This window comes from Arvicanthis niloticus, chromosome 18 (genome assembly GCF_011762505.2).
Source record: "Arvicanthis niloticus isolate mArvNil1 chromosome 18, mArvNil1.pat.X, whole genome shotgun sequence".
NCBI classification, from domain to species: Eukaryota; Metazoa; Chordata; class Mammalia; order Rodentia; family Muridae; genus Arvicanthis; species Arvicanthis niloticus.
Genome location: NC_047675.1, coordinates 38795164 through 38821118, shown reverse-complemented (window position 1 = coordinate 38821118; position 25955 = coordinate 38795164). Strand labels below are relative to the sequence as shown.

The 25955-nt window shown below is 37.5% G+C and overlaps 1 protein-coding gene across 2 annotated transcripts in view; it reads right to left on the bottom strand.

The window, feature by feature from the left end:
• Positions 1–25955, bottom strand: part of Cntnap4 (contactin associated protein family member 4) — a 292284-nt gene that overhangs the window by 19131 nt on the left and 247198 nt on the right. For both annotated transcript variants that reach the window (XM_034523024.2, XM_076915916.1), the window contains 6 exons: positions 19513–19683; positions 18669–18887; positions 7500–7739; positions 5462–5686; positions 3724–3857; positions 2831–2918 (listed from right to left, as the gene is read on the bottom strand). In XM_034523024.2, coding sequence (XP_034378915.1) covers positions 2831–2918; positions 3724–3857; positions 5462–5686; positions 7500–7739; positions 18669–18887; positions 19513–19683 — 1077 coding nt within the window. The remainder of the gene's footprint in view (positions 1–2830; positions 2919–3723; positions 3858–5461; positions 5687–7499; positions 7740–18668; positions 18888–19512; positions 19684–25955) is intronic.

Here is a 25955-nt window from a genome sequence, read left to right as displayed (position 1 = left end):
TGTATTCTGTTTTTAACTGAGGGTCTAACTAATGCTTTGTTTTTGTTTCTTTTTGACTTAAAAAAAAAAAAAACTTTTCCCATTGGAAAGAGTTTATTGAAAAGAATTCATAATTCATATTGAATTTAGGAAGGCCAAAGGAATGAAAGCGAGTGGTAAATGGGGATGGGCTGCATGACATCTGTATGTTTTGGAAATTTTGTCTGTCAGAACAGCAGGCAGTGTTTTGACCTGGGAGACAGAGTTTATATGGTTTTGCTTACTCTCAAGTAAAAAATTTTAACATATAAACTAGATTTTCTCACTGTATATAAAGATTGCTAGTAAATATTTCAGTATCTACATAGCTTGATGCATTTAAACAGGTCTTTAAATCTGGGACAGTGACAAATGATCAACTCACAACATTGGCTTCAAACAGGAATGCCCGTAGTTCAGTAAGACTGCTACGTTCTGCCATCTCAGATGTAGGTCTGCACTAGCTTGATAGTGTGTGCTTTAAAAGATTCTGCGTAAAGCCCAATGAGGACATCGTAGCAATTTCTCATGTTCCTGGTTTTCTGCATTAGTTTCCAGAGTGGCCATAGAAACTGTCCTGCTAACTTTGTATTAAAGTTGGATTTTTTTTTTTTGAGATTATAACATAGTTTCATTCCTCTCTTTCTCTTTCCTCCCTCCAAACCCCCCAGTATTCCCCTTCCTGCTCTCCTTCAAATTTACAATTGCATGGGCATGCATATGTGTATGTATATATGTATGTGTACATATCCCTATAGACATATAACCATTCAATAACAATGAATGAAAAAGAGATTGTGAATTTGAAGAACAGTAATATGTATGTATATAGGTATACATATATGTATGTATATATATATATATATATATATATATATATATATATATATTCTTAAATATAACCTATGCAGTCCATATAATGCTACTTGTATATATGTTTCAGAGCAGACTGTTTGGCATTGAACAATCAATGGGTGTGCTTTCCCAGGGGAAGACTGCTTTTCCTACTCCCAGATTTCCTCAGTTTCCTGTAGTGCTTTGTGGACTCCTCCCTGTCCACACTGATGTGCCTATTGGTGTCATCCTTATTCAACTTTGATATTTTTGAGACAGGCTCTTTCCATGCATGTTAGACTATCTGCTAACCTAATGATCCTTCTGTCTCAGCTTCCCAAATGCCAGGATCATATTGTATGTCACTAACTGACCTACTCATTGCTCTATGCACTTAAGTTTTATTTACCCTAAAACTAATACGTATTCACATGTATAGGTTCAAAGGCAGGTTGTTTATCTACTAATTACACATCTGGTTTAGGATCTGAGTCCATACTAAAGCTACAAGGTAAAGTAGAATATCTTATATCCAATGTGCTGGACTCTGCATGTTCCTCAGAGCAAATGATACGCTAATATTAAATACATATATGATATAATTATATAGTATATAATTAACCCTGTGAGGCTCACTTAAAAATTTTCATTATGTTTCCAAATAAGTAAATTGTGTTGAAGATATATATATATATCCATTGACATTTAGGATAGTTTTGCTGCTTGGAGAACAGGAGGACATAATTTCGGTGCTCATCACACTACCTGAAAGTCTATAAATATTTATAAAGCTAGCTATTAACCTTCTCCAGGGCCAATATTTTGATCATTCACCCATGGGTTTAATCAAACATTCTCAGGATTTTAAGACGATGTACAGGGAACCTAAGGAATGATTAATCCAGGTACAAATAACTGACAAGGTCAAATGATAAAAACTATATTGGACAAAATATTCTAGGTTGCTACCAAATATCAGATAGGAATGAAAACCAGACTACAAAAGGCTCCCTTTTATGAAATAATGTGATATATTAATACTCAGTGGCTTATTTATAACAAAAAATAAAATGTTTTATATTGATTTATCAGGTTTCAATACAGTCCTTGTTAGTAACTGCATTTTTATTATGATGTTATTTACAGGTAGAATATCTTTATTTTAATGTGATTGCTATAATTAATAAAAGAAATGAATAAGAATTATAAAGCATTTAGGTGTGTCTAACTAAGAGTGTCTGCAAATACATCACACAACAGATGAAACACGGCACAAAGCACAGCCAAAATCATGATCCCCAAATGGAATTGCCCCAGCTCTCATTTCCTCTACACCTCATTCCAGTTTCACCAACAAGGTGAAGGTCTGTCTTAGTTAGGTTTGCCATTGCTGCAATGAAACACCATGACCAAAAAGCAACTTGGGGAAGAAAAGGTTTATTTCACTCACAGTTCCATCTGACAGTTCATCATCAAAAGCAGTGCCAGTAAGAGGTCAAGCAGGCCAGGAACCTGAAGGCTGGAGCTGATGCAGAGGCCATGGAGGAAATCTGCAGCCTGCTTTCTTAAAGAACCCAGGACCACTAGCCCAGGGATAGTACCACCCACAATGGACTGTGCCTTCCCTTATTAATCATTAATTAAGAAAATACCCTACAGGCTTGATGACAGCCTGACCGTATGGACACATTTTCTTAATTGAGGTCCCCTGCTCTCAGATGACTTTAGCTTGTGTCAAGTTGACATGAAACTATCTAGCACAATTAAGATGATTGACACATGGCAGAAATCATTGCTGTCTTTAGTCAAAGGAAATCACCATTGCTCATGGATACCTCCATCATAGATTACTGCCCAATTAAAACAAGGCAAGGTATTCCTTTTGACATGATAATGTGTGTGTGTGTGTGTGTGTGTGTGTATTCTGATCCATTCTTACACATTATCATTAGGGGAAAGATTCTTTGTTTTTACTTACCTAGCATTCTGCCGAGTACCAAAGATTTGACTGCACTGAATTCTGTGCCTGATGACAAGTAGGTTTGTCTCCTTGTATTCTCATCAATCTACAAAAAATTCCATAAAATATAGCCATCCAAATAGCCATTGTTTTGTGGCAAAAATAAGAAGAAGCAAAGAAGGGAAAAAAGGAGATTGTTATTACAGTTTTATGATAGTTTAAGAAAGTAAAAGTTAGAACTTAGCCATTTAATATCTGATGTTTTTAAATCTATGCTCAGACACCTATTCATTTTACCATCTTTCCCTTTAGTGTTTGAACCATCTCCACTGCATAAGAAACCCAAATTTTGTAAAAAAGACATATGTTATTTTTTACCTCAATAATTTTCCTTAGCTTGGGATTTTGACTGGAGTCACGCAGCTAAGAAATTTTCTTCTATGTAGAGCCGAAACATTAGTGGTTTTCTGCAAATGTTGCTAAGGTGAATAATTCCATTTTGCAGTGAATCACATCCTTTCTTCAAACTTATTCTGATATTTCAGTCATTATTTTCTGTTGTAGAATGATTGCTGCCATTTATACCCATCTAAAGTAAGTGGGTTTCCTAAGAGGCCTCATGGTCCTACCAGTAGGTCTCTGAGAAACTAGACATCATTTCCTTTCTGAGCAAAATAAAACAGACAAGACAAGCTTGGCATTGTAAGCATCAGATATTAATAATACCTCAGAGAGGTTTGCCAAAACCACAAAGAGGGAGTGGGGGAACACCTGACCACATTTGATGATTTTTATCTATGATCTATCAAATACCACTGGAAGATGTCCTTGCTACTGTGACTCATGGTTAACTTTCTGCTCTAGGTGCCCCATGGCAGGGTTTCATGTGACCTTTGGATAATCTTTATTACCTCCACAAAGACCATTCCTTCTTCCCTGTTGATCTTTACGTGGTGAAGCTGCCCATCTGCCATGCTCTTAAAGTCAAAGCTGACAACATCAGGTTCATGATACTTATTTAGCTTGTATCTTATCTGCAAACTTCCTGAAGTAGAAAAAAAGTTACATTTTTTGTAAAAATTCCATTTCAAGCCATTTATAAAAACACTAATCTTTTTGGTTTTTTAATATATTCACTTCCAGAGAAAGATTCACCAGCACCCATTTGGGTGTGTCTTCTAAACCTCACCTCTAAAAGTCAGTTCCTTAGTGAAATTTTGATATTTTCTAAATCAAGAGACATATTGCTCATGAACTGACTCCTGAAAAAGCTTTAATTTCATTCATATAGGTCAACTTTGAGATTATTATGTGACGATCATAACACTACTCTCTATGAAGAAGAAATGTTAATGCAGGTATTGGTACAATGCCATGTATGGTTCAATGTTGCTATAGCATTTTTTTTTATATAACCTCATTTTTTGAAAAAAATCTTTCTCATACACTGCAAAGGCAACTGAGGGATGGAACTTTGAGCAAATGTAGTTTTACACAAGATCAGAGTTGTTTCCAAGGGACCATGAGTATAAACTTTGGAATGAAATTAAAGTGAAATGAACAAGTTTTAGCCAGATTTATTATTCAAATGAACAGTATTCTATTGCCTGCAGAGATTTCAATTAATTTGTTTTGCAGAACTCCTCCTGAATTATCAACAACAACAAAAAACCCTCAATCTATAGATAAACTTTGAGCTTGAAGCTGACACGGAGGGCACATAAAATTACTCCTATGGTGGCAGTCAGTGCCCTTGGGCCATTTGATTTAAGCGAGCCAACGTAGTTGGGTATTTGTCTGTAAGTTTCTTTTCCTCACCTGGAGAATTTATTTCTAAAATATTCATCTTTCATCCACACACGAGACAGAGAAAAACAGTAGTAAGCATTTTCCAGTGACACGATTTCTGTAGCAAACACATTTTGTAAGCCACGTACCATTACCCTGCATGAATGCAGCAACAGTTCTTATCACTACATTACTGTCTGTTCGGACTAACAGGTCATCTCCTGGACGTTTTTATGCATAATACTGGTCCATTAACACTTCTCAAATACATTTTAGCTTTGATTAGAAGAAAATATGTGTCACGCACAAGGAGACATTTTATTTTAAAGTAGAACACCAAAGCTGCATTGATATTCATACAAAATACTTAAGAGCTCCTGGCAAAAATAAAATATAAATATCTAGAGACATAGCACAGCAGTTAAGCAGGCACAGTGCTCTCTGGCAGAGAAGTTCCATTCCAAGCACCCAGGTCAGGCAGCTCACAGCCTCTTGTAACTCCACACCAGCTGCAGGGAATTCAATGCAATGCCTCTGACCACCACCGATGGCGCCTGCATTCATGTGTAAGCATTCACACACAAAAATCATTTAAAACCATGAAAACATATAAAATAAATAATATAGAAACAACCCAAAATTTACATCACTGATACAAAATTGCCAAAAATATAAAGACATAAACCCATCTTACGTACTTAAAGGATCCTTTTGGATTAATCTATATGATCACACTCAAAACCAAAACAAAGATAAAACCTAGAAACATTTGTCTTTTCCTCCCTAATATCCCAGAAGGAGATGTGTTCTACTGTGCCAGTGTCCAAACTCAATCTTTTCTCTCATCCAAAACACACTCACCATTTTTGGCAATAATAACTGAGAGGTATTCTTTATAAAAGGAACTCATAAAAAGTAGCAAGCTTGGTGCCCGCGTGGTTCGGAAGCTGAATTTGATCATCTCTCTGCTCAGCTTCATATCACCATGAAATGAAGCTGCATGGAAACTGGAGTTCTTACTTAAGGAATAATTTTCTTGAAAATTGTAAATCACAGACGATCCAGATCCAAAATATGCAGAAATCTCTGAAATGATATGTAGATTGTATGTTAAACTTTTGAAAGTGCAAGGATCTGGTTTAAGTTACATGAGTTGATATCTTACTGCTGTAGAATGAAGTACACAGAAGACACAGTCCCAAGGTCAGATAACACAGTGCATTTTTGGATATTGCCTTTATGTTAGAATGATATATAATTCATTACTGTTATCTTATATGACAAGCCAAGCTTCCTGTCTTCTACCCTGCTAAACATCCACTTTCTTACCTAAATTCTAACTCCCATCCATGATTTAGTAGCTAGGACACAAACATCTTCTTATAATTGGAAAAAAAGATGAAGAGTGAAGTTCTTATTCCACTTCAGTATCACTAAGCATAAATACCTTTATTTTATAATAATTATTCATATCTGTTGTAAAGAAGGCTAAGTATAGCATTAGCATGAGAGGGGCATGTGGTTGGCAGGGATGGAGTCAGCTTGCAATAATTTACCATTTTATCTACAGGAGATTAATGTTTCAGATTTACACACATGTACTGGTAAATATATATGTAGGTAAGAGGTCAGTAGAGAAATTAAATTTGAAACCATGAACGTTATTTTCTCTGCTACTCTAAGCATTTGGATGTTGATTTTTCTTATGAATGTTACATACTCATCATAAAGGAACAATTTGAGTCTTGTGTCACTTTAGAAATTTTTAATATAGTTATACAATTTGTAATATAACTCTCATAGACAGTATAATGTGTGCGTGGCATGACGAAATTTCCTGATTGATTCAGAAAGAACTGGAAATTTCAGTTAGGAAATGAAGAAAACTCATCCTCAAGAAGAAAGGTTTTCGTTCACACTTTAGACCAAAAATATCTCCCAGAATATTACCAGTGGTGTCTGGTTATTATCACAATTGATTTTGAAATCACAGCTTATTCTTGATAAAAACGGGGATGACCCAAAAAGTGCAGGTTTTGCCAGATTTTCATTAACTAACCTCTAGTGCTTTCTCTGCAAAGTTGCTTTGATTTGGAGCCAATTTCTTTTAGCTTCCTTCAAGAGAAGATTAAGAAGCCCAGAGACATTTCAACAAAGTCAATGAATTTAAATTAATTGAATGTCGGTTTTCTTCTATGGAAATCTATGAAAGTACAATACATGTCTGTATATTCAGAGAAGGCTATCCAAAACAATTACTAGTACACTGTGCTCTTTTCTTTTTTTCTGTGGCATGAATTGGTGATTAAGACAAACTACCAAATAACCACTCTGCTGCTTTAAGTCTCTAGTACATATTCATTTACTACACACCAAATATCACGTCACTATTTTCTTGGGCCTCAGCATTTAGAAAATATTAATTTGGCTGATACAAAACTACATACTTTTTTTCTATAGTCCTTTGCAATGCTGAACATGTTCAACAAAAATGACAATATAACCTGGAAAGTTTTTTTGTTTTTTTTTTTAAACCAAGGACTGCCCCATAGGACAGGTTGTTGACAGCTCTATTCTTTAAACACATTAGTAGTAGACAGAGTAAAAGTAGATTGACGGCTAACATTGAAGACACCTAAAGGCTACCATTTGTGCCTATTCAGCAATAGACAAGCATTTTTCTGGAATTGAGTTCAAAGGCCCAAGAATTAAAACATGATTGGCATACAATAACCACTTTTCAAAAGAATATTTTAAATGTGGATACTTTTGTTTCAAACAGCTATACAATACACACACACACACACACACGCACGCACTTGTACTTGCACATGCAAACACACACACTAGATTTGCCAAGTGTCTTATTCATGGGAATACAAGTTCAGATCACACCTACCTTTGGAGCAGAACGGTCCGGCATACGCAGAGGAAGAGCAATCACAGAAGAAGCCGCTGGGTTTTTCCCTACACTTCCCTCCATGGCGACATAACTTTCCATAGCTCCCACAGTGTCCTCTGCAACCTGGCTGCACCCCAGGGGTCACTGTGGCTCTTTCTTCCAAATCCAGGGCCATCCCATTCAACTGCAGGGATCTGATGCATCCTAGGAAGCCTCTCTGCCTGGTAGCAGTCCCACCTGTAAAGAAAATACTGCAAATGCAAACTTGTTCTTCTGTTTCATTCAGGACTTAGAGATAAAGCAAAGCCAGGAAGAGGAAAGTGTGTGACCTAATATTAGGGCCCTAAGCAGCACAATGAGAAGAGCAATTGAACGCTGTGAAGCAAAACTACTGATGAACACTATCTCTCAGAAATGTACATCACACATTCCACTCTGATTTGCTTCTTTTTCCCTCTTTACTGCTGGGGGTCATAACTAGGTCCTCACAAAAACCACAAAAGTTCTCTGCGGGTGAGCCATCCCTAACCTTACAGACTTATTTTCTGAAACTTCCTGAGTAAGCTTTATGTTGGGGAAGCTGTCTTTCCTCACCTCTTTATTTCAAAGAACAAAATTAAGACCATGCTTCATCTTCATTCCAAATAACAGTATGTTCTTGTTGTGTACTTTTACTTTTTTGGGTTTTTTTATTTTCTTTTTTGTAATTTCATATATATATATATGTATATATATGCATATATATGCATAAAGATATTTAAAATATTGATATTCAATTAGTCTAATACTTTTAATTTGACAAATATTCCTAAGGAATCCTTAGCAATTCATTCATAGGGATGAGTTTTTTATTTATTATCCACAAAACTATGATTATTGAGTATTGTCCTATATATACACTTCAGTACATTTTTTTTCCTTTTTCTAAAAGTTGACCTAATATTCATTGGTTTATATTGGGACAAATCTTAACAGAACTGGAAAAAGATATTGTTGAAGAAATGACACTTCAAGAGTGGTACCCATCTTGATGGTAACCAAAAGCTCTCTAGCCACCAACCTGGGACTGATAAGGAAGTGGATCTTAAAAGATAACATACCTATATCACTTTACTAGACAACTGTAACTCCTAATTCCTAACTGCATTCTAAAATTTGTACTTATACCCACAGAGAAATGTGGCTCTTACCTCACATCAAAAGAGCTTCTCTATACAAAACGGAGACCATTACAGAAAACCACAGTAGGTCATAATGCAGAGATAATCAGATTGCTAGAGTCCAGCCCCAATCAATGAATCTAAAACACAACTCTTCCACAGAAGGCTTAGATAACATCATAGAACAGAGAGATAAAAGCCAGAAGACCAGGAAGTCTATGAGATTGTGTTTTCTAGAATTGACAGGGAAGCTACAACTATGAAACCTTAACAATGTCGTTGTCCAACAAAACCTGAACATTGGCATTATCAACAGACATGCTCACATGGAATGGAGAAACCTCAAGGGGTCCTACTCTAGACAAAGTACTAGAGGCAACTAATGCCTGCTGAGGAAAAAAAAAAGAGAATTAGCCTCTTTTAGAGCAAGTTCATATCATCCTCTTCGAAGTCACGTAGCTAACCCTAAATTGAACTATAATTGTATAGACTCTCAGAAATTCAATATTATTTAATGGAGATAAAAAAAACCCACAAAAATCCCTACTACCTACTAGATCTTTATTGTCTATGGGGCTTTATTTACTTATATGTATCTTTTTATCTGAACACATATCAAACAGGGGCCACTTCAGTCACATTAAAAATGCTTGACACATCACAACTGGGCAATAACCAGTAACTACTGCATCTACCCATCCATTCACTCATGAAATCATATAATGTCAGAATGAGACATGGGGACTCCTCCACAGATGAGGAGGGCCAGATTTTGCCTCATAGGGATGTTTAAGTTACTGAAAATTTAAAAGAAAACACTAAATCAAAGGATAATGTATTCTGAAATAATACATTGTAGATGGGAGACCATGAAGAGTGAACTGGTGAGAATGTTTAGCTTCAAAAGCATTAACACTGCTGAAAACTAAAATGTATAGATGCAATAGCCTCTGTCATATATATTTCAAACTTCATTTTATACCATGTGTACCTCTTCATTGAAGGACACAAAGGGCTTCAGATGGTGTGCACCTTATTTATCCTCTATAAATTCAGCAGAAGTAGGGTGTGATATAGAGTCCAACACTCTATTTTTAATATTACCAAGTCCATTGGATTAAGGCATGCAGAGTACATCAAGGTGTGTTTGAGTGGATGTTTTTAGAAAGTAGGAACCAAGAAGGAAGAATCTCCTTGAAAGTAGGTGTCACAGTACTATAGATAGTGGGACTATATGGCATAGAAAAGGAAAAGGAAGAAAAACATTCTGTGTTCTCTCTCTCTCTCTCTCTCTCTCTCTCTCTCTCTCTCTCTCTCTCTCTCTCTCTCATAGATATAGATATATAGATATAGATATTCTATATTTAGTTGTTTAGCTTAGAGCTACTTAGTTATTATTTATGCTATTAAAAATAGAGAACTCCCTGGCATACTTTCTGGGTATGGCAATGAAGGAGCTGATTTTATTCAGAGTTATAGAACAGCTGAGAATCTTGGTGTTTAATTCCTCCTACAGTTGAACAATCTGTCATTCTCTCTTCTGCCTGTGTTGTCAGGACAACTCTCTTCTTTCCATATCAAGTTGCTCCTCACCTTGACTCCATATAGCTTAGCACCCTTATCTGCTAACTTAACTCAATGAGTACCTGAGACTCAATTTCTTGCTCTACAATTCTTCTGGTATCCTTACTACTATGTAGAGTTTTCTTCCCAGGAAAAGGAAACTACTACTGTGGTTCACCCTTGGTGATGGGGATCCTTTGGAAAAGCAAGAGCTGTATCTTGGCTGTACTTCAACCACTTCATGTTACACTACATAAAACCATGGCATGTACGTTTCATAGCATAACGTAAATAGTAAATCTCTTTGTTGCATGTTTATTGCTCTGAAATATAACATCACTCCAATTCAGAGCTTTGTCCAGTTCTAACAGCGTAAATAATAACTATGGAACTCTAGGTTTAACAACTAAATATAGTTTTCACTTATTCTAATTTTATTTTGCATGTTAGAGGCACATAGAAGTTCACAAGTATAATGATGAAATAATAGTATAAACAAATTTAGTTTGAAACACTGGTGGTCATGGTCCCAAGACAACCAAGTCTCTCCTCTTCAGAATTTGATCAAAGAGGAAAATATTTCCATTTTCTTCCATGATTCAAGCCATCTTTGTTCTGAACTGTATTTAAGTTCTCTGTATTTTACTGAGCAGTTCTTTGTGGTGTCCTGTATCTGATACTGAAAATATGAGAAAGATATATACTTGATTATGTCCTCAAAGAGCTAATTGTTTGCAAATATACTCAGAGGGAGAGATGTTCATGGTTACTACCTGATGCTAATGTAGATGTAGAAATGAATACTGAAAGAATGCTAGAGGGTAGAGAAACTAACAGAAAATATATGAATATATGTGTGTGTGTGTATATATATATATATATATATATATATATATGAAATGCAATCTTAAATATTGTCATAGTGATGAACATCTACCTTCAAACCTAGAATTTCTTTATTCCATACTTTCAGAGAGTTTGTTTTTCTAATAAAATTATCTTAATGCGACCTTTATTGAAAACATAATATCTAATTAGACATAGTCATATTGTGCATGTTTGAGGATTTCTAACGATACCGTTGGGTTTCCAGTCAGTCACTTTAGTTTGGACAGAATTCTTCTGAGAAACACGTCTCATGTAAATAGGATTGTACTTGAAAGCTTAATTAAAGATTGCAGTGCCTTTCCAGGGTTAGAGTATGTCCAATTAAAATGAGTTGCAGTTTGATTAATTGATTCTGGATGTTTCTGCTGAGCTATTTTGTTGGAAACTATCTTCCAATTAATTTTCTATCAATTTACTTGCCATGCTGGATCAGACATAATGAATTCCGGAACTTCACAAACACCAAGTATCTTGTGAGGCAAATGCCTAACCTTTCCACATGATTGAATGTGGAAACTGGATCCATCCAAACACATGACAATACTGAGGTCTCATACCTAAATACCTGGCTAAGTGTTGAATAGGAAATGAATTGAGAAGACCTGTTGATTTTATCCTTCCAACACAATCATTATTCTCCAGAAAGTCTTCTAAAAAAACAAGTCACAGAATTGGAGCTGACTGTGCCTATTCCCCAATCACTTTGTGTCAGGAAGACCTTTGAGATTAAATTTTGATTTGTTTTTAAAGACAAGCTATTCAGGTGCTATCCTTGAATATGATTGTGGATTGGTGGAGAAATAACTTCTTCATTGCCCCAGTAGCTTTAAAGAATGAAAGAGATCATAATTGTTATTCTTACCTTTAAATTCAAGGCTATAGAAGTGACAAGCTCATTCTGATCTTGACACTATGGTAGAGGAAGACAGATCAAGTCCCATCCACAAAGCAATTGAGAACAAGAAATTGACAGGGCATACGGGTTTGGCCCAGAATCATGCCAGGAGATTAGAAGTGTTTGAGAACCAGAACCTTCTCCTAACACAGCCATCCTGAGGGAAGACAGCCTTGCAGAAGTAGTAATGTGAGCTGCAGAAGTCAGCCACACTAGAAACTTGTCTTTAATTGTACTGAACAGTGATCTTTATTGTGTAGAATCCCAGAATCTTGGGAGGGGAAAGAACCATTGTCCTTCATGTTCAAAGAATGACTGTGGTTGAAAGAAGCTGCTTGTATAAGAAAGACTGTCACGGTCAGAATGTTCAGTCTTCCTGAACCAAACCCAAGTGATGGAAACGTAGCCCTAGGAAAGAGCAGCTCCCTTTGTGTTTCTGGCCTATGGAAGCCACTCAGTGGCTCTCTGATTTGAAGATAATGCAGTAGGTTTTAAAGAAATGGGCTGTTGTCTGTATCAGGCACATGGTTATATGCTCTACTTGTAAGATTTTGTGTTCAGCCAAGGGTCATTAGGATCATCCCACTGAGCACAGGAAGATCTACTAAGAGGCTTTTTAGGAAGATCATGAAAAAGATACCACAAAGAAGAAAAAAAATACTTGCAACAAATGATATAAGTACTTGAAAGAAATACTAGCTTTGTTTCACTAAATTTGTAATAAGGAAACACAGTTACTATTAAAGAAAATTAGGCTGAAATGAAAACTAATTCAATAAGACAATTTGATACCCTCTTACCATGGCTATGTTTCAAAATATCAAAAATGAAAGTTTAAAAAAGAAATATGGAGAACATATTATCATTAAAAATTACATTTTCTAGGTACTTTTAGAAATATAAATTTATAAAAACCAGGAGAGATTTGTGATAAACTTATATAACAAAGACTTCTCCAAAATATGGAAAGAATTTTTAAAAATTATTTATAAAAAGGAAGACTCTGTAAAAAAAAGTAAAACAAGAAGCAATTCTAAATAACCGTTCTATGAACTATATCATCGTGAGGTCAATGAAGACAGGCCCCATCACCTTCTCAGAAGATGCATGTTCTGTGACTCAGTAATTACAGTTTGCATATTCAGCCAACAAAATAAAAGCACATGTTCATTCTCCCTCATTGCCACAAAGAAATATTTGTAACATTCAATCTTGAAATTATTTTAAAAAATCTTTGTATTGATACTTGCAAAACACATACATACACACGCACACGCACACACACAAGAAATACGTCTTAAATACATCTTTGTATTGGTACTTTCAACTTTCCAAAATAAATCACAAATAATACCCTTGTACAGGCTACTAATATGAAGAAACTACAGCATGAAACCTCAGTGTGGACTAGTGTCCAATATCAACCTTTATGTAGGGCATTGGGAAATTGCTTGCTCCCAATATTTGATGATATGATGCAATTCCAATGTGGCATAAATGACTTCTCCTTAGGCCAGGGATTCTTCCTCCAACCCTCATCCTAGACTATTCAAATGTAGTTTAACCCATGTGAAAACTTGTCAGTAGAAGAATTTAGACAGGAAACGAAAATTGCAGAGCTGGTTGAATGGAAATCAATTCAGGGCTAATTTAAGAAGCTTCTAGGGGGGAAAATGCTGAGTTTACAAACTGAAATAGAAAATGACCACTGTCACATTTCAGTTTAAAAAAATGATTGATTCTTTTTCTCTCCATCATTTCCGTGGTTGGAGAACGTTTGCGAGCAGGAGCAGCGACGACTGTGGCCAGTTTGTTCTCAGTGTTCCATCAAGGTCAAGGACAAAGAATCAATACTCTGAGCATTTCCAGCTTTCCTAAGGTGACAGGTAGCATTTCTGAATAAGACTATTTAAGATGCTTGATGAATCACACAGATGCACACGCACAGACATGCACACACACGCACACATACACAGAGAGAGAGAGAGAGGGTGGGGAGAGAGAGAGAACAAGAAAGGAATGGCAAAGACTTGCTGAGAACAGGCTGAGGACATGGCTCAGTGATGGATCACCTGCCTTGTACGTACATAGCCCTGGTTGAAGTCCACATTTCACCAAATAAAGAGAAGCGGGACTATGAACACAACATGAACAGCCATCATTCTTTATTACAAGAAGCAACATGATTTGATGTTTGGAATTATTTAAACGGAATGGAGATGTCTACCCCATAGATTCTCTAGTTTCCAGACTAATTATGATATCTTGCTCCAAAAAGGGTTTTGGTTTTTGGAGCAAAAAGAAAAAAAAAAAAGAGAGAGAGAGAGAGAAAGGGGGGAAAGGGTTTTGATCACTGTTGTCCCTCCACTGTGAACCATATCTTACAGTCCTATTAGGTGGAGATGATTATTCTGATATTTGGAACTAAAGGACTGTTAAAGTCATTCTGTTCTCACCTCTAAGATATAGCCCCACCTCTACTTGCAGTCATCATTACCTGATTTCTATTTCAGTTGTCACAAACAACTGCTGACCAGGGCAGCTCACATCTTTTCAGATGTGTTTTCTGTTTATTTCGACTGGTTTTCCTCAGGAATGAGGGCTCGGCTCTTGTTTCAGAGTTCTGCTCTCTGGTGCAAATACACTCTCTGACTGGCCTTCAGTGACAGTGATGAGGTCAACAATTGAGAAGGCATGGAATTCTTTTCTGTACCTCTCTACATTGGCCACTGCTGAGAGCTGACCAAAACTCTTAATATTGAAATGTTAAAAATCTCATATATGTGTGATGTCAATAAATACTATCAGCATACTGGCTGGTGAAGCGGAGAATATGACTGGTCAAATTAAGATATATTCAGATATCTGCAACTTTTATTTGTGTATGTACAGGTTTAAGTTAACATCTCAAAAACAACCATTATCTCAAAAAGCTATTGAAATTTCTAATGTTTCAAGAAAATAGTTTTAGGAAGGAACTATATTTGATTTTTGAACACCCCATAATAACTTCCTTTCCATGCATCCAGACAAGACATGTTCTTGCAGCTAAATAGTGGCCTAGAACATAAATCACTCTTATACTAGGCCTAGCTTAGATTTCCAGTCTTTCCATACACCTATAGCTTGTGCTTCTGTGTAAATTAAAATATTTTTATTTTCTTCCCTCTTCAGATTCAAAGGATTTTTATTAGACTAATGCCATGGTGAAGGCTGTAGTCTTACTTTCCACAATTATGTTGACTTCACTAGTTTATCCCTACACCCAAATATAGATGACAGTCATTATGCACACTTGAAAATACTGATTAGTCATAATTATTTCTATGATGGACGGATGAACTACAAATTAAACTCTCAAACTTTTAAGTAAAGAGGATTAAATTACCCTTTAAAATTTCAACCAGAAGATCAATTACATTGTATAATGCAGAGATTCTCACTCACCCATGGAACCCCCCACTTTGAGAAGAGAATGAAACTTAACCCAGTTCTACTTATTACTATGTGAAACAAGAGTTCCCAAGCAAACTGCTCATTCACACATGACGTGTTACACAGGCTCTATGAATGGAAAAGCCAGGCTTCATGGTGAGTATAGGCTTACAGGGCTGGTGGAATGTTGTTGGAGGAGAGGGAGGCTGCGAGATGCTGGCTCAGCTTGTGCTTTGTTAGAAATATGAGACCAGGGAACAACTTTAATCTCAGCCATGAATTAAGATAAAGGGGGGAAAAGAAGAAAAAATATCTTCAGATGAAATTGAAAAGTCGGTAACAATATGAGGGAGAAATAAGCATCTTCCATGAAAGAATACTGTCCTGGGGAAGTCATATAATGCTGAGAGCAACAACCGATTCATTTGCAAGTTGTATGCAGCTACATCTAAAATGTGTCCCCGCTCTGTTTCAACACATCTACTTCAGCTGGGGCTGCTGGGAGCGCTCACACAAATTTGCAATAGCTCGCTCCCACTGGTTTCTTTCCATCCATGTCCCTCATAGCAGGAAATGAGAACTGGGGAAGTAAATAAGCTAGGAAGTAAATAGTCCATCCCTTAATATTAGAACCACATGCCCTGCAAGGGCCTCCTATGATCCAGTGTAGAACTCAACCGACTTTCCCTGCATCCCATCACATTGATTCTCTCCAGCCATATTGACTTATTCCTGTTCTCTTAAGATCTGTCAAATTCACTGTTACCACTCAGGATTCCACCTTCTGAGAAGTTCACAGGGTCCCTCTCTACTCTACTTCCTCTGGTGTCAACTCAAGTTGACACTACCTCTCCACTACCCTGTTTGAAATGGAAACGTTCAACACTAATCATAGCCCTACTCACTCTATTCCTTGTTCTGTTTCTACCTTATTTTCCTTCACTATTAGAATATATATACATATATACATATATACATATATAAATATATATTCATTTCTCACTATTGGCTAACTTTTCCACTGAAATATACTCATTGGAGGCAGAGAACCTTTTGCTCATAGTAAATGCTTCATTAAATTTTCTCTAATTACTGATGATATTTTACTAGTTTGTCACCCACTGAGCTCTAATTCAGTGTAACCTTTTTAATTATAATTTGTCTCTCATGGAGTCTGCCTGCAAGGCAAAGAGTCTTTCGTGGTAAACTTATAAAAAGGAATACAATGATTTGTTTGATAAGAGTGTTGTAAATTGGAAGATTAATATTTTGTGTTGTGTACATTGTTTGTTGAACTTGAAAGGTATCCTCTCCTGAGAGTAGTCTACTTGATGGTAGGGGTAACAACAAAAGCAGCTCCTTAGGTGGCATTTTGACAGTCAGGTATCATTACATTCCATTATGTCACTGTGTCCTCCATCACCTGTAAGAATGAAGATCTCTACTCACTGCAACTAGAACAAACAGAACTTCTTTTGGCATTTTTTGGCAGAGATATCTTTTTTTTTTCACTGCCTTTGACCTAAACATAATCAAGATTTCCACTGCTTAAATTTCCCAATGGCACAGCCACCCTAAGTCTGAACACATATGGAGATGTCAAAGGCCCGACTAATTGCCTCCATAAAGATGAAATCTCTTCTATTCTTATCCAAATTATTGTATATGATTGATGGCAAAAGGCCCAAGCCTGTTCAAAACAGTTTTTTGATGTCATATGATACTTCATTACCACCACCTGAAATCAAATTAAGGCCAGGATTCCTATCAGGTACAATATATAGTGATGCCATCTCTCGGAAGTTGAAATTCCTCCCAAGGAGGAAAGGTCATCTACAGGCAAACTGCGACATATTTCACTGAAAAATTCGAGGACAATTTCAGCCTTCTCAATTTCTAAGAATAGTAAGGCTATTTCCAAGCCACTGACAGATTTTAAATTGCAGTACCTTTTTGTTGTGACCATCTCTCTTTTTTTTTTTTTTTAGAATTCAAGAGATATCTATGTCCATTTCCTGACGGAGCTCCTAGTATGGCATTAAGAGAAAAGTTATATATTTCTTCCAAGTGTACTTTATGGTTTCTCTACTCTTAAATAAGCCAGCCGAGTGGCCACAAGTCTGTGAGTAGAATATCTATCAGGGTGCTTTCGTTGTAGAAGCTATTCATTAAATTTGTTTTCAGGGAAAGAATAAATAATGAAAATAATGAGGACATAAATTTATTAGAAGACCTAAATATGTCTTTGTCAGATATGTCACTGGCAAGCTCATTTCTTTCAGTGAAAAGATGCTAATAAGATTGTTAGGCAGCTGAAGGTGTATGGAGGGAGGCAGCCGATGAATTCTGTTCTAAATATAGCCATTAAAGATGTCTGGGTTATAATTTCTGATAATTTATCATTTATCCTGCCTCATCGTGTCTCTGAGTCTTTGTTTACATTAAAATGTATGAGCTTGGATCAGATAAACGATAATCCTTGAACTTCATGGTCTGTAACTTCTGCAAAACTAATTAGCAAAGATGCAAAAGAAAATTAAACCCATGGAGAGGAATTTCAGTCTGGCATCTGCAAACACTATAAGTCAATGGACATTATAAAGTAAATTATCAGAAGAGAGCTGATAATAAAATGGACAAAGTAGAAGTGAAGCTGTTGAAACTGAGCTCTGAGATCTGTCTTTTTATTCTTTTCCTACCATTGGCCTGGTTTTGATACAACATGTCAAGTTGGGAAGAAATGTCTGGCATTACAGGGGCTCCTTATTTCTGAGGACAGAGGCTAGTATATCCCAAATCACACTAAAAGCCCTGATGGAATATACAAAACATGACATGTTATGCAACCTCTATAAGCGGTTAGGTGTGCAGAGTGAGGAGGACATAGTTGCAGAGAAATTCACATCTCTCAACTAGGTTGATTTCAGGATATAAGTCATTCCCCAAACTCCAGCCACCCTATCCCAATCTAGAGTCAGGATAATACCTATTACATGGATTGGTTATGAGGAAAGAATGGGAAACTTGGTACAGACTGAAACTTGGATTTTCAATAAATAATGTTTTTTCTCTGCTTTTATGTATTTATCACCATTTTTCAAGTTGGGTTTTTTTTTTTTTTTTTTTTTTTTTTTTTTTTTTTTTTTTTTTTTTTTTTTTTTTTTTTTTTTTGTGGCTCATCTCTAGACCTGAGTATGCCTTTGGTGTTTTAGAAGAGCAACTTACCAACAAAGAGTTGACTATTGAGCTGTAACAGGACGTGGCCATCAGTGGGAGCAGCTTGTAACTTCGGAGGGAGCTCATCCACCTGAAGAGATGCCTCTTTCATGTTCCTTTCCACTCTCACGTGATGCCACTGGTTGTCGTTGAAGTGGGTGGGTGAGTGCACAGAGAGTTCAAAAGGCCCATTCCCCACGTCAAATGAAAAGGTGACTGTTGTGGGTGCTGGAAATTTCAGATATGAGGGGTTTTCAGGTGAGTCTTCAATACACTTAAGACAATGCCTGACAGCAATTATCAGACACAAGGCTTACGTTACATAAAAGCAAGCTGTGGCACCCAAATACACAGGACTCTCTTAAGATGGAATGAGGCGGTAAGGTGCATTGGGGGTAAAAATAATAGACTTTCAAAAGTTCCTCCTCTGAATTAATCTTTTACATTGATAAACATTCAACTGTTCAGAGAGAGCACAAAACTAGCATCCATAATCGCTTCATTGATTCAAAGTTTATATCATTTAACAGCAGGAGACACACATTGGATATTATGCTATTAATAGCAGCCCATGAATATATCAAAATAATAAGCAGTTCATTAAGCAATTTTGTAATTAATATTAGTCATTAACTGAAAATTTGTCTTCAATTTTAATTACTTCACCTTAAACTTTTTCTACTGCTTAATGAATTTATCAATATTTCTACTGCATTATCACTTGTTAAATATTAAATTATTTTCTTGGAAAGTAGATTTTTTTTTCACACAAGAGGTATGAATTCCCAAAAGTTAACTGAAGAATTCAGAGCTAGATGACTGGTCCCAGGACCTTTCTGGAAAGGATACTTACAGCGTAATTCTATTCGTATGAAGTCGGTGATTCCCAGGTTCTCTAAAAACACCCCAGATAGGGCTGTGGTCTTGAAAAAGAAGGACACATCAGCACTGAGCTCTCCATGGAATGTGGGGAAGTGGAGGTAGGAAGCCTCAGTATTAAAGGAAGCTGCATTCCAAAATGGCCCTGTTTCGACAAGTACAGAAAAGAACGGACTCAAGGAGGAAACAAATCCATGACATACAAAGGAATTTTCTAACTACAACTGTGTTTTCTCCGTTCAGCAGCATGCTCTGTTTTAAAATGTAGCTCATCCATCCAACATAAATCTCTTTCCTTGTTAACTATGTACAGACATGCACAGGCATAGGACAAGAGATCCTACAGAGTTGAAAACCTGAATTCTTTCCAACATACAACAGGAAAGCTTCCTACAGAAATGCCTACAATACAAGAAAAAAAAAAACACCTGCAAACAAAAATTCTATCCTCAGACGAAGTAATATCTGAAGAATCTGCTAAGTCTTGATTAATTGCTTAATATTTTTGTATCTTGAAAACGTAAACACCTAGTTGTTTTGACCCCAAAACTCCCTACAGCAGCTCCTTGCAAACCACACTTGCCATAAAATGACATTCTCAACTATCCCTATTATTGGCCTTGCCAACTTCACACTGATATCAGCATTCTAAATATGCTCTCATGTAATTAAAGACCAAAATACACTTTGTCTTTGTAGCACAGTTGTGCTTAGAAAAATGCATTTTTCATTCAATAGTCTCTCTGTTTCACTTATGACAGGAAAGTAGGTGGAAACATTCTCTAAATGTTTACAAATATTCAATACTTAAGAATAGATGGAAAATGGAGCTTGGAATATTTCTTTAGAGATCTGGGGAAAAAGCAAACCCATAGGGGCTAGAAAGATGGTTCAGCAGTTAAGACTCTGGACTTGTCTTACAAAAGACCCAAATTTGATTCCCATCACCCACAGCCCGCAGCTCTTAAACTCCATAACTCCACCTCCAGTATATCCAACACTCTTTTCAGATCTCCACAGTTACCTCAACCCAGGTCTAATCCCACCCCACCCCCTCAATACACATCAGAGTAGTCAAGACTTTATATATATAAAGTCTATGCTAATTGTAATTGCTGTCTAAATACAGTGTTTCCATCTTGACTAGCACTGGTGGGTATTTGGAATTTTTCTTTTGAAAACAGAAATATTTGAGTGTATGAGGGAAGAAATATGGAAAATGAAATACAAATTCATAGGCAGGGCTGTCAGGATGAAATCCAGCTGAATCTATTGAGTTGATGTGGAGAATTATCAGAGAAATGAGCTATAAGCCTCAGCTGCCATCAGCAAGTTCTCAGCACATCAACTAGGACTAGGGGCATCCTTAGTGTGAAGCCATTCCACCCACCCTCTCAACAAGGAATAAAATTAATTCTCCTATCTAAATTACCTCCCCATAAGAAAGACATATTGGTCTTCCAGAGCCAGTAGCAGGTGTTTTAAAGAAAGAGTTCATTATGGCAGCAGAAAGCAGAGACCCAGCTACTTGAAAATCACAATCTTGACCTGTTTCTCTACATGTTCCTTAGATTTTGCCTTCTTTTCTGTTAACTCTGAAAAGAACATTGTATAGGTTTATTGTTTGTTTGTTTTCTTTCTGCTTTTTTTTTTTAAATGGACCTGACTCAAAAGTCAAATTTCTGCTACATGTGGACAATTTAAAACTGAATTTATCCAGTTGGAAAAAACCTAATTTGTGAGATCCCACCTCCTCATACACAGCCAAGTGAATTTACATATTATCTCAGTTCTGTCAAGGCTATGTCTTGCATCCTTTAAATAGTTACTTCTATACTAGACCCTTAGATCATATAAGTCTATGAAAGGATGCACAAAATATAAAAAATGTCAACAAAGAGGTAACAGCATATTTGTGCTCTTTAAATTGCTTACCTGGTCTTTGATAAGGAACAACATGGCTTTCTCTTGAAATGCTAGATATAAAGTCAAAGTGTGTGACTTTAAATTATGGGATATTGCTAAGTATGACCTCACATGCTTGGAAAGGGAATGATCAGGACCAAGGTTTAAGTTATGTAATATTATTTTATTATTATATTTATGCATTATAAAATCAAGGTTTCATTTGCTGCATGATGTATTATAACTAACTAAGTAAAGCTTCATATGGAAGAATTCAGGAAATGACTGAATCCGAAGGACAATCATTGAATTGCTTCTCTTTATACAATAAATGCTCTCAGGTTAGTGAAAACAGTTTAGCTTTAGGAAGCTAAAACACTCTTACACACAATGCTATATCTTGTTTAGTTAGCAAGCCTCATTTTACAAATTCACAATAGGTAGACATGGAGGTAAGAACAATTCACGAGGTTAAGAAACCGATGCTAATTCAAGATAATTATAAAGAAAACCAAGGTCAACATTTACACTGATTGAAAGGTGTTTAATGGCATGTGATGTCTCAGCTCCTTATGTCCAGTGCACCCAAGAGGCTTTGGGCAGTCTCAGAGAAAGGAGGCATGAAAACAGGAGCAAGGAAGAGGCAGAGATCTGTAGTCCTCAAAAGAGGATTCTGTAAGGAAGGGGGTTGGAGAGTCCCTAAGCTGCACAGGAGCAGTTCTGCAGTATTGCATGATTTGTTGCTAGCCAAAAAAGATGCTTCCTTTAAAAATTACCTCGATGAAAACATAAGAAAGGCTAGGCTGAAGGGGTGGCTCACTGAGTAAAGAGGTTGTTATGCAAGCGCAAGGACCTGAGCTCAGATTCCCAGCACCCACATAAAACCAGGTATACCAGGATGCTTCTAGAATCCCAGGGCTAGGCTAGGGGAGACAAGTGAGCTTCATACACACTCTTCTCACAGTGTGGAAAGTGACTGTGGTAGACACCTGTTGTCAAACTCTGGCCTCTATGTGCATGTGCACATGTATGCATTAACATGTATACACAAATAACACACCAAGATGTATTGTAATGCATCATTATTTAGTGATAATGAACTAAATAATAAGTAAAATATCTAATTAAACAAAGACGAATCAGTAAAGAAAAATGAAGTTCTCTTGGAAATTTTGTCTTTTAGATTTCCACAGCTATATAATGTGTACACGTATATAAATGTATATTCATCTATTATATATCAGGGTGAAGATTTATTCCTCTTTATATAAAGTAGGAACATATAATAAGTATCTGATTTCATGTGTAAATATTTCTATAAAGAGCCTTAAGGAATTACAGTTTAGCATTATTTAATACTATATGTACTTTTTATTTTCTGAGACAGGGTTTCTCTGTATAGCCCTGGCTGTCCTGGAACTCACTCTGCAAATCAGGCTGGCCTAGAACCCAGAAATCCGCCTGCCTCTGCCTCCCAAGTGCTGGGATTAAAGGTGTGTGCCACCATTGCCTGACTAATACTATATGTACTTTTTAAAAGTTTCTAAGCATTTAGTTCTCTGATAACTAGAATGGCTTTTTAAAAAGAATTCTAGACTGGTTCCTTCCGGTCTGGGCCAGAACACTGAGCAGACCTTGGGTGGCAGCTCTGCCTCCAACATCCAAGAACCCAGAGGAAGCAGGGATCCCAGGTGCTCGAACTCAGGCAGTATCTTAGGTAAGCAGACAGCAGGGCCCTCCCTAAACAGGGAGTAACTGGGAACCAAAAGGACCCAGGAAGTCACTCCTGGCCTGGAACACTGGTTCCTTCCGGTCTGGGCCAGAACACTGAGCAGATCTTGGGTGGCAGCTCTGCCCCCAATATCCAAGAACCCAGAGGAAGCAGGGATCCCAGATGCTCGAACTCAGGCAGTATCTTAGGTAAGCAGACAGCAGCGCCTGCCCTAAACAGGGAGTAACTGGGAACCAAAAGGACCCAGGAAGTCACTCCCAGCCTGGAACACTGGTTCCTTCCTGTCTGGGCCAGAGCACTGAGCAGATCTTGGGTGGCAGCTCTGCCCCCAACATCCAAGAACCCAGAGGAAACAGGGATCCCAGGTGCTCGAACTCAGGCAGTATCTTAGGTAAGCAGACAGCAGGGCCCGCCCTAAACAGGGAGTAACTGGGAACCAAAAGGACCCAGGAAGTTACTCCTGGCCCGGAACACTGGTTCCTTCCAGTCTGGGCCAGAGCACTGAGCAGATCTTGGGTGGCAGCTCTGTCCCCAACCTCCAAGAACCCAGAGGAAGCAGGGATCCCAGGCGCTCTAATTTGGACAGTGTCTTAGAAACTAGTTCTCAGATCTGAGGCCTAGATCAGACCTCTGCCAGGTCTGCTGTTGTGTGGACCCCGGATTCCACCTGAGACATACTGGAAGTTCCATTCAATCCAGATCCACAGAGGAACAAATGAACTCAGAGCTTCAGACAACATATCCTAAGATATTCTAGAGGAGACACTGCACCCAGAACAGCAGACACCTAGCTGGACTACTACCTTGGAGGCACCATATCCTGAGGCATCCTAGAGGTACCACTATAATCAGTGCAGCTGGAAAAGATCACAGAGACATCTGGACCCCTAGGAGATCAGACACAAGCTAGATAACTAGAAAGACAGGCTTCAGTCAGAGACAGCAAGTACAGGCAGCACTAGAGTTAACCAGATGGCAAAAGGCAAGAGCAAGAATGTAAGCAACAGAAACCAAAGTTACATGGCATCAGAACCCAGCTCCCCCATCAGAGCAAGCCCTGAACACCCCATCACACCAGAAAAGCAGGAATCAGAATTAAAATCACTTCTCATGATGATGATAGAGGGCTTTAAGAAAGACATAAATAACACTCTCAAAGAACTTAAGGAGAGCACTGGTAGACAGATAGAAACCCTTAAAGAGGAAACACAAAAATCCCTTAAGGAATTTCAAGAAAATGCAACCAAATGGGAAAAGGAATTAAACAGAACCATGCAGGATCTAAAAATGGAAGTAGAAACAATAAAGAAATCACAAAGGGACAATACCCTGGAGATAGAAAACCTAAAAAAACGATCAGGAGTCATAGACACAAGTATCACCAACAGAATGCAAGAGATGGAAGAGAGAATCTCATGTGCAGAAGATACCATGAAAAACATTGACACAACTGTCAAAGAAAATGCAAAATACAAAAAGCTACTAACCCAAAATATACAAGAAATCCAAGACACAATGAGAAGGCCAAACCTAAGGATAATAGGTTTAGATGAGGGGGAAGACTCCCAACTAAAAGGACCAGTAAATATCCTCAACAAAATTATAGAGGAAAACTTCCCTAACCTAAAGAAAGAGATGTCCATAAATATACAAGAAGCTTACAGAACTCCAAATAGTTTAGACCAGAAAAGAAATACTTCCCGCCATATAATAGTCAAAACATCAAATGTACAAAACAAAGAAAAAATACTAAAAGCAGTAAGGGAAAAAGGCAAAGTAACATATAAAGGCAGACCTATAAGAATTACACCAGACTTCTCACCAGAGACCATAAAAGCCAGAAGATCCTGGACCGATATCATACAGACCCTAAGAGAACACAAATGCCAGCCCAGACTACTATACCCAGCAAAACTCTCAATCATTATTGATGGAGAAACCAAAATATTCCATGACAAATCCAAATTTACACAGTATCTCAACACAAATCCAGCACTTCAAAGAATAATTGGTGGAAAACTCCAACACAAGGAGGGAAACTACAACCTAGAAAAAGCAAGAAAGTAAACTTCCAAAAACCCCAAAAGAAGAGAGTTACACAAACATATCTCCACAGATGTTAGCCCAAAAGCTTGGATTATCGAAGACTCAACCCACAGACCACATGAAGCTCATGAAGAAGGAAGACCAAGAGGGGATGCCTCAGTTCTACTTAGAACGAGAAATAAAAATGCTCAAGGGAGCAAATAGGGAAACAAAACATGGAACAGAAACTGAAGGAGGGGCCATCAGGAGACCTTTCCACCTGGGTATTCACCCCATGTACAGCCACCTAATCTAAACACTGTTGTGGATGGCTGGAAGTGCATAATGTGAGGAACATGATATAGCTGTCTCCTTAGAGGTCAGCCAAAGACTAAAACACTCAGAGGACAATGTTCACAATTAACCACTGATATGATCAGGGGTTTCCCAATGGAGAACTTAGTGAGAGGACTGAAGGAGCAGAAAGGGTTATTGACCCCAGGTGGAAAGCAACAATACCAAACAACCAGAGCCCCCCAGGGTCTAAACCACCAGCCTGGGAACACATAGGGTGGGACCCAAGACTGCAGAGGTATATGTAGGGGAGGATGGCCCTGTCAGACATAGGTGGGAGAGGAGTTTCTTGGTCCCATAAAAAAAATGAATGAAAAATGAATGAATGAACACACAGTGGGGGGGGGGATGTGAGGGCAGGGAGGGGATAGTGAGGGGGGTAGGTGTGGTCACTGCCTCAT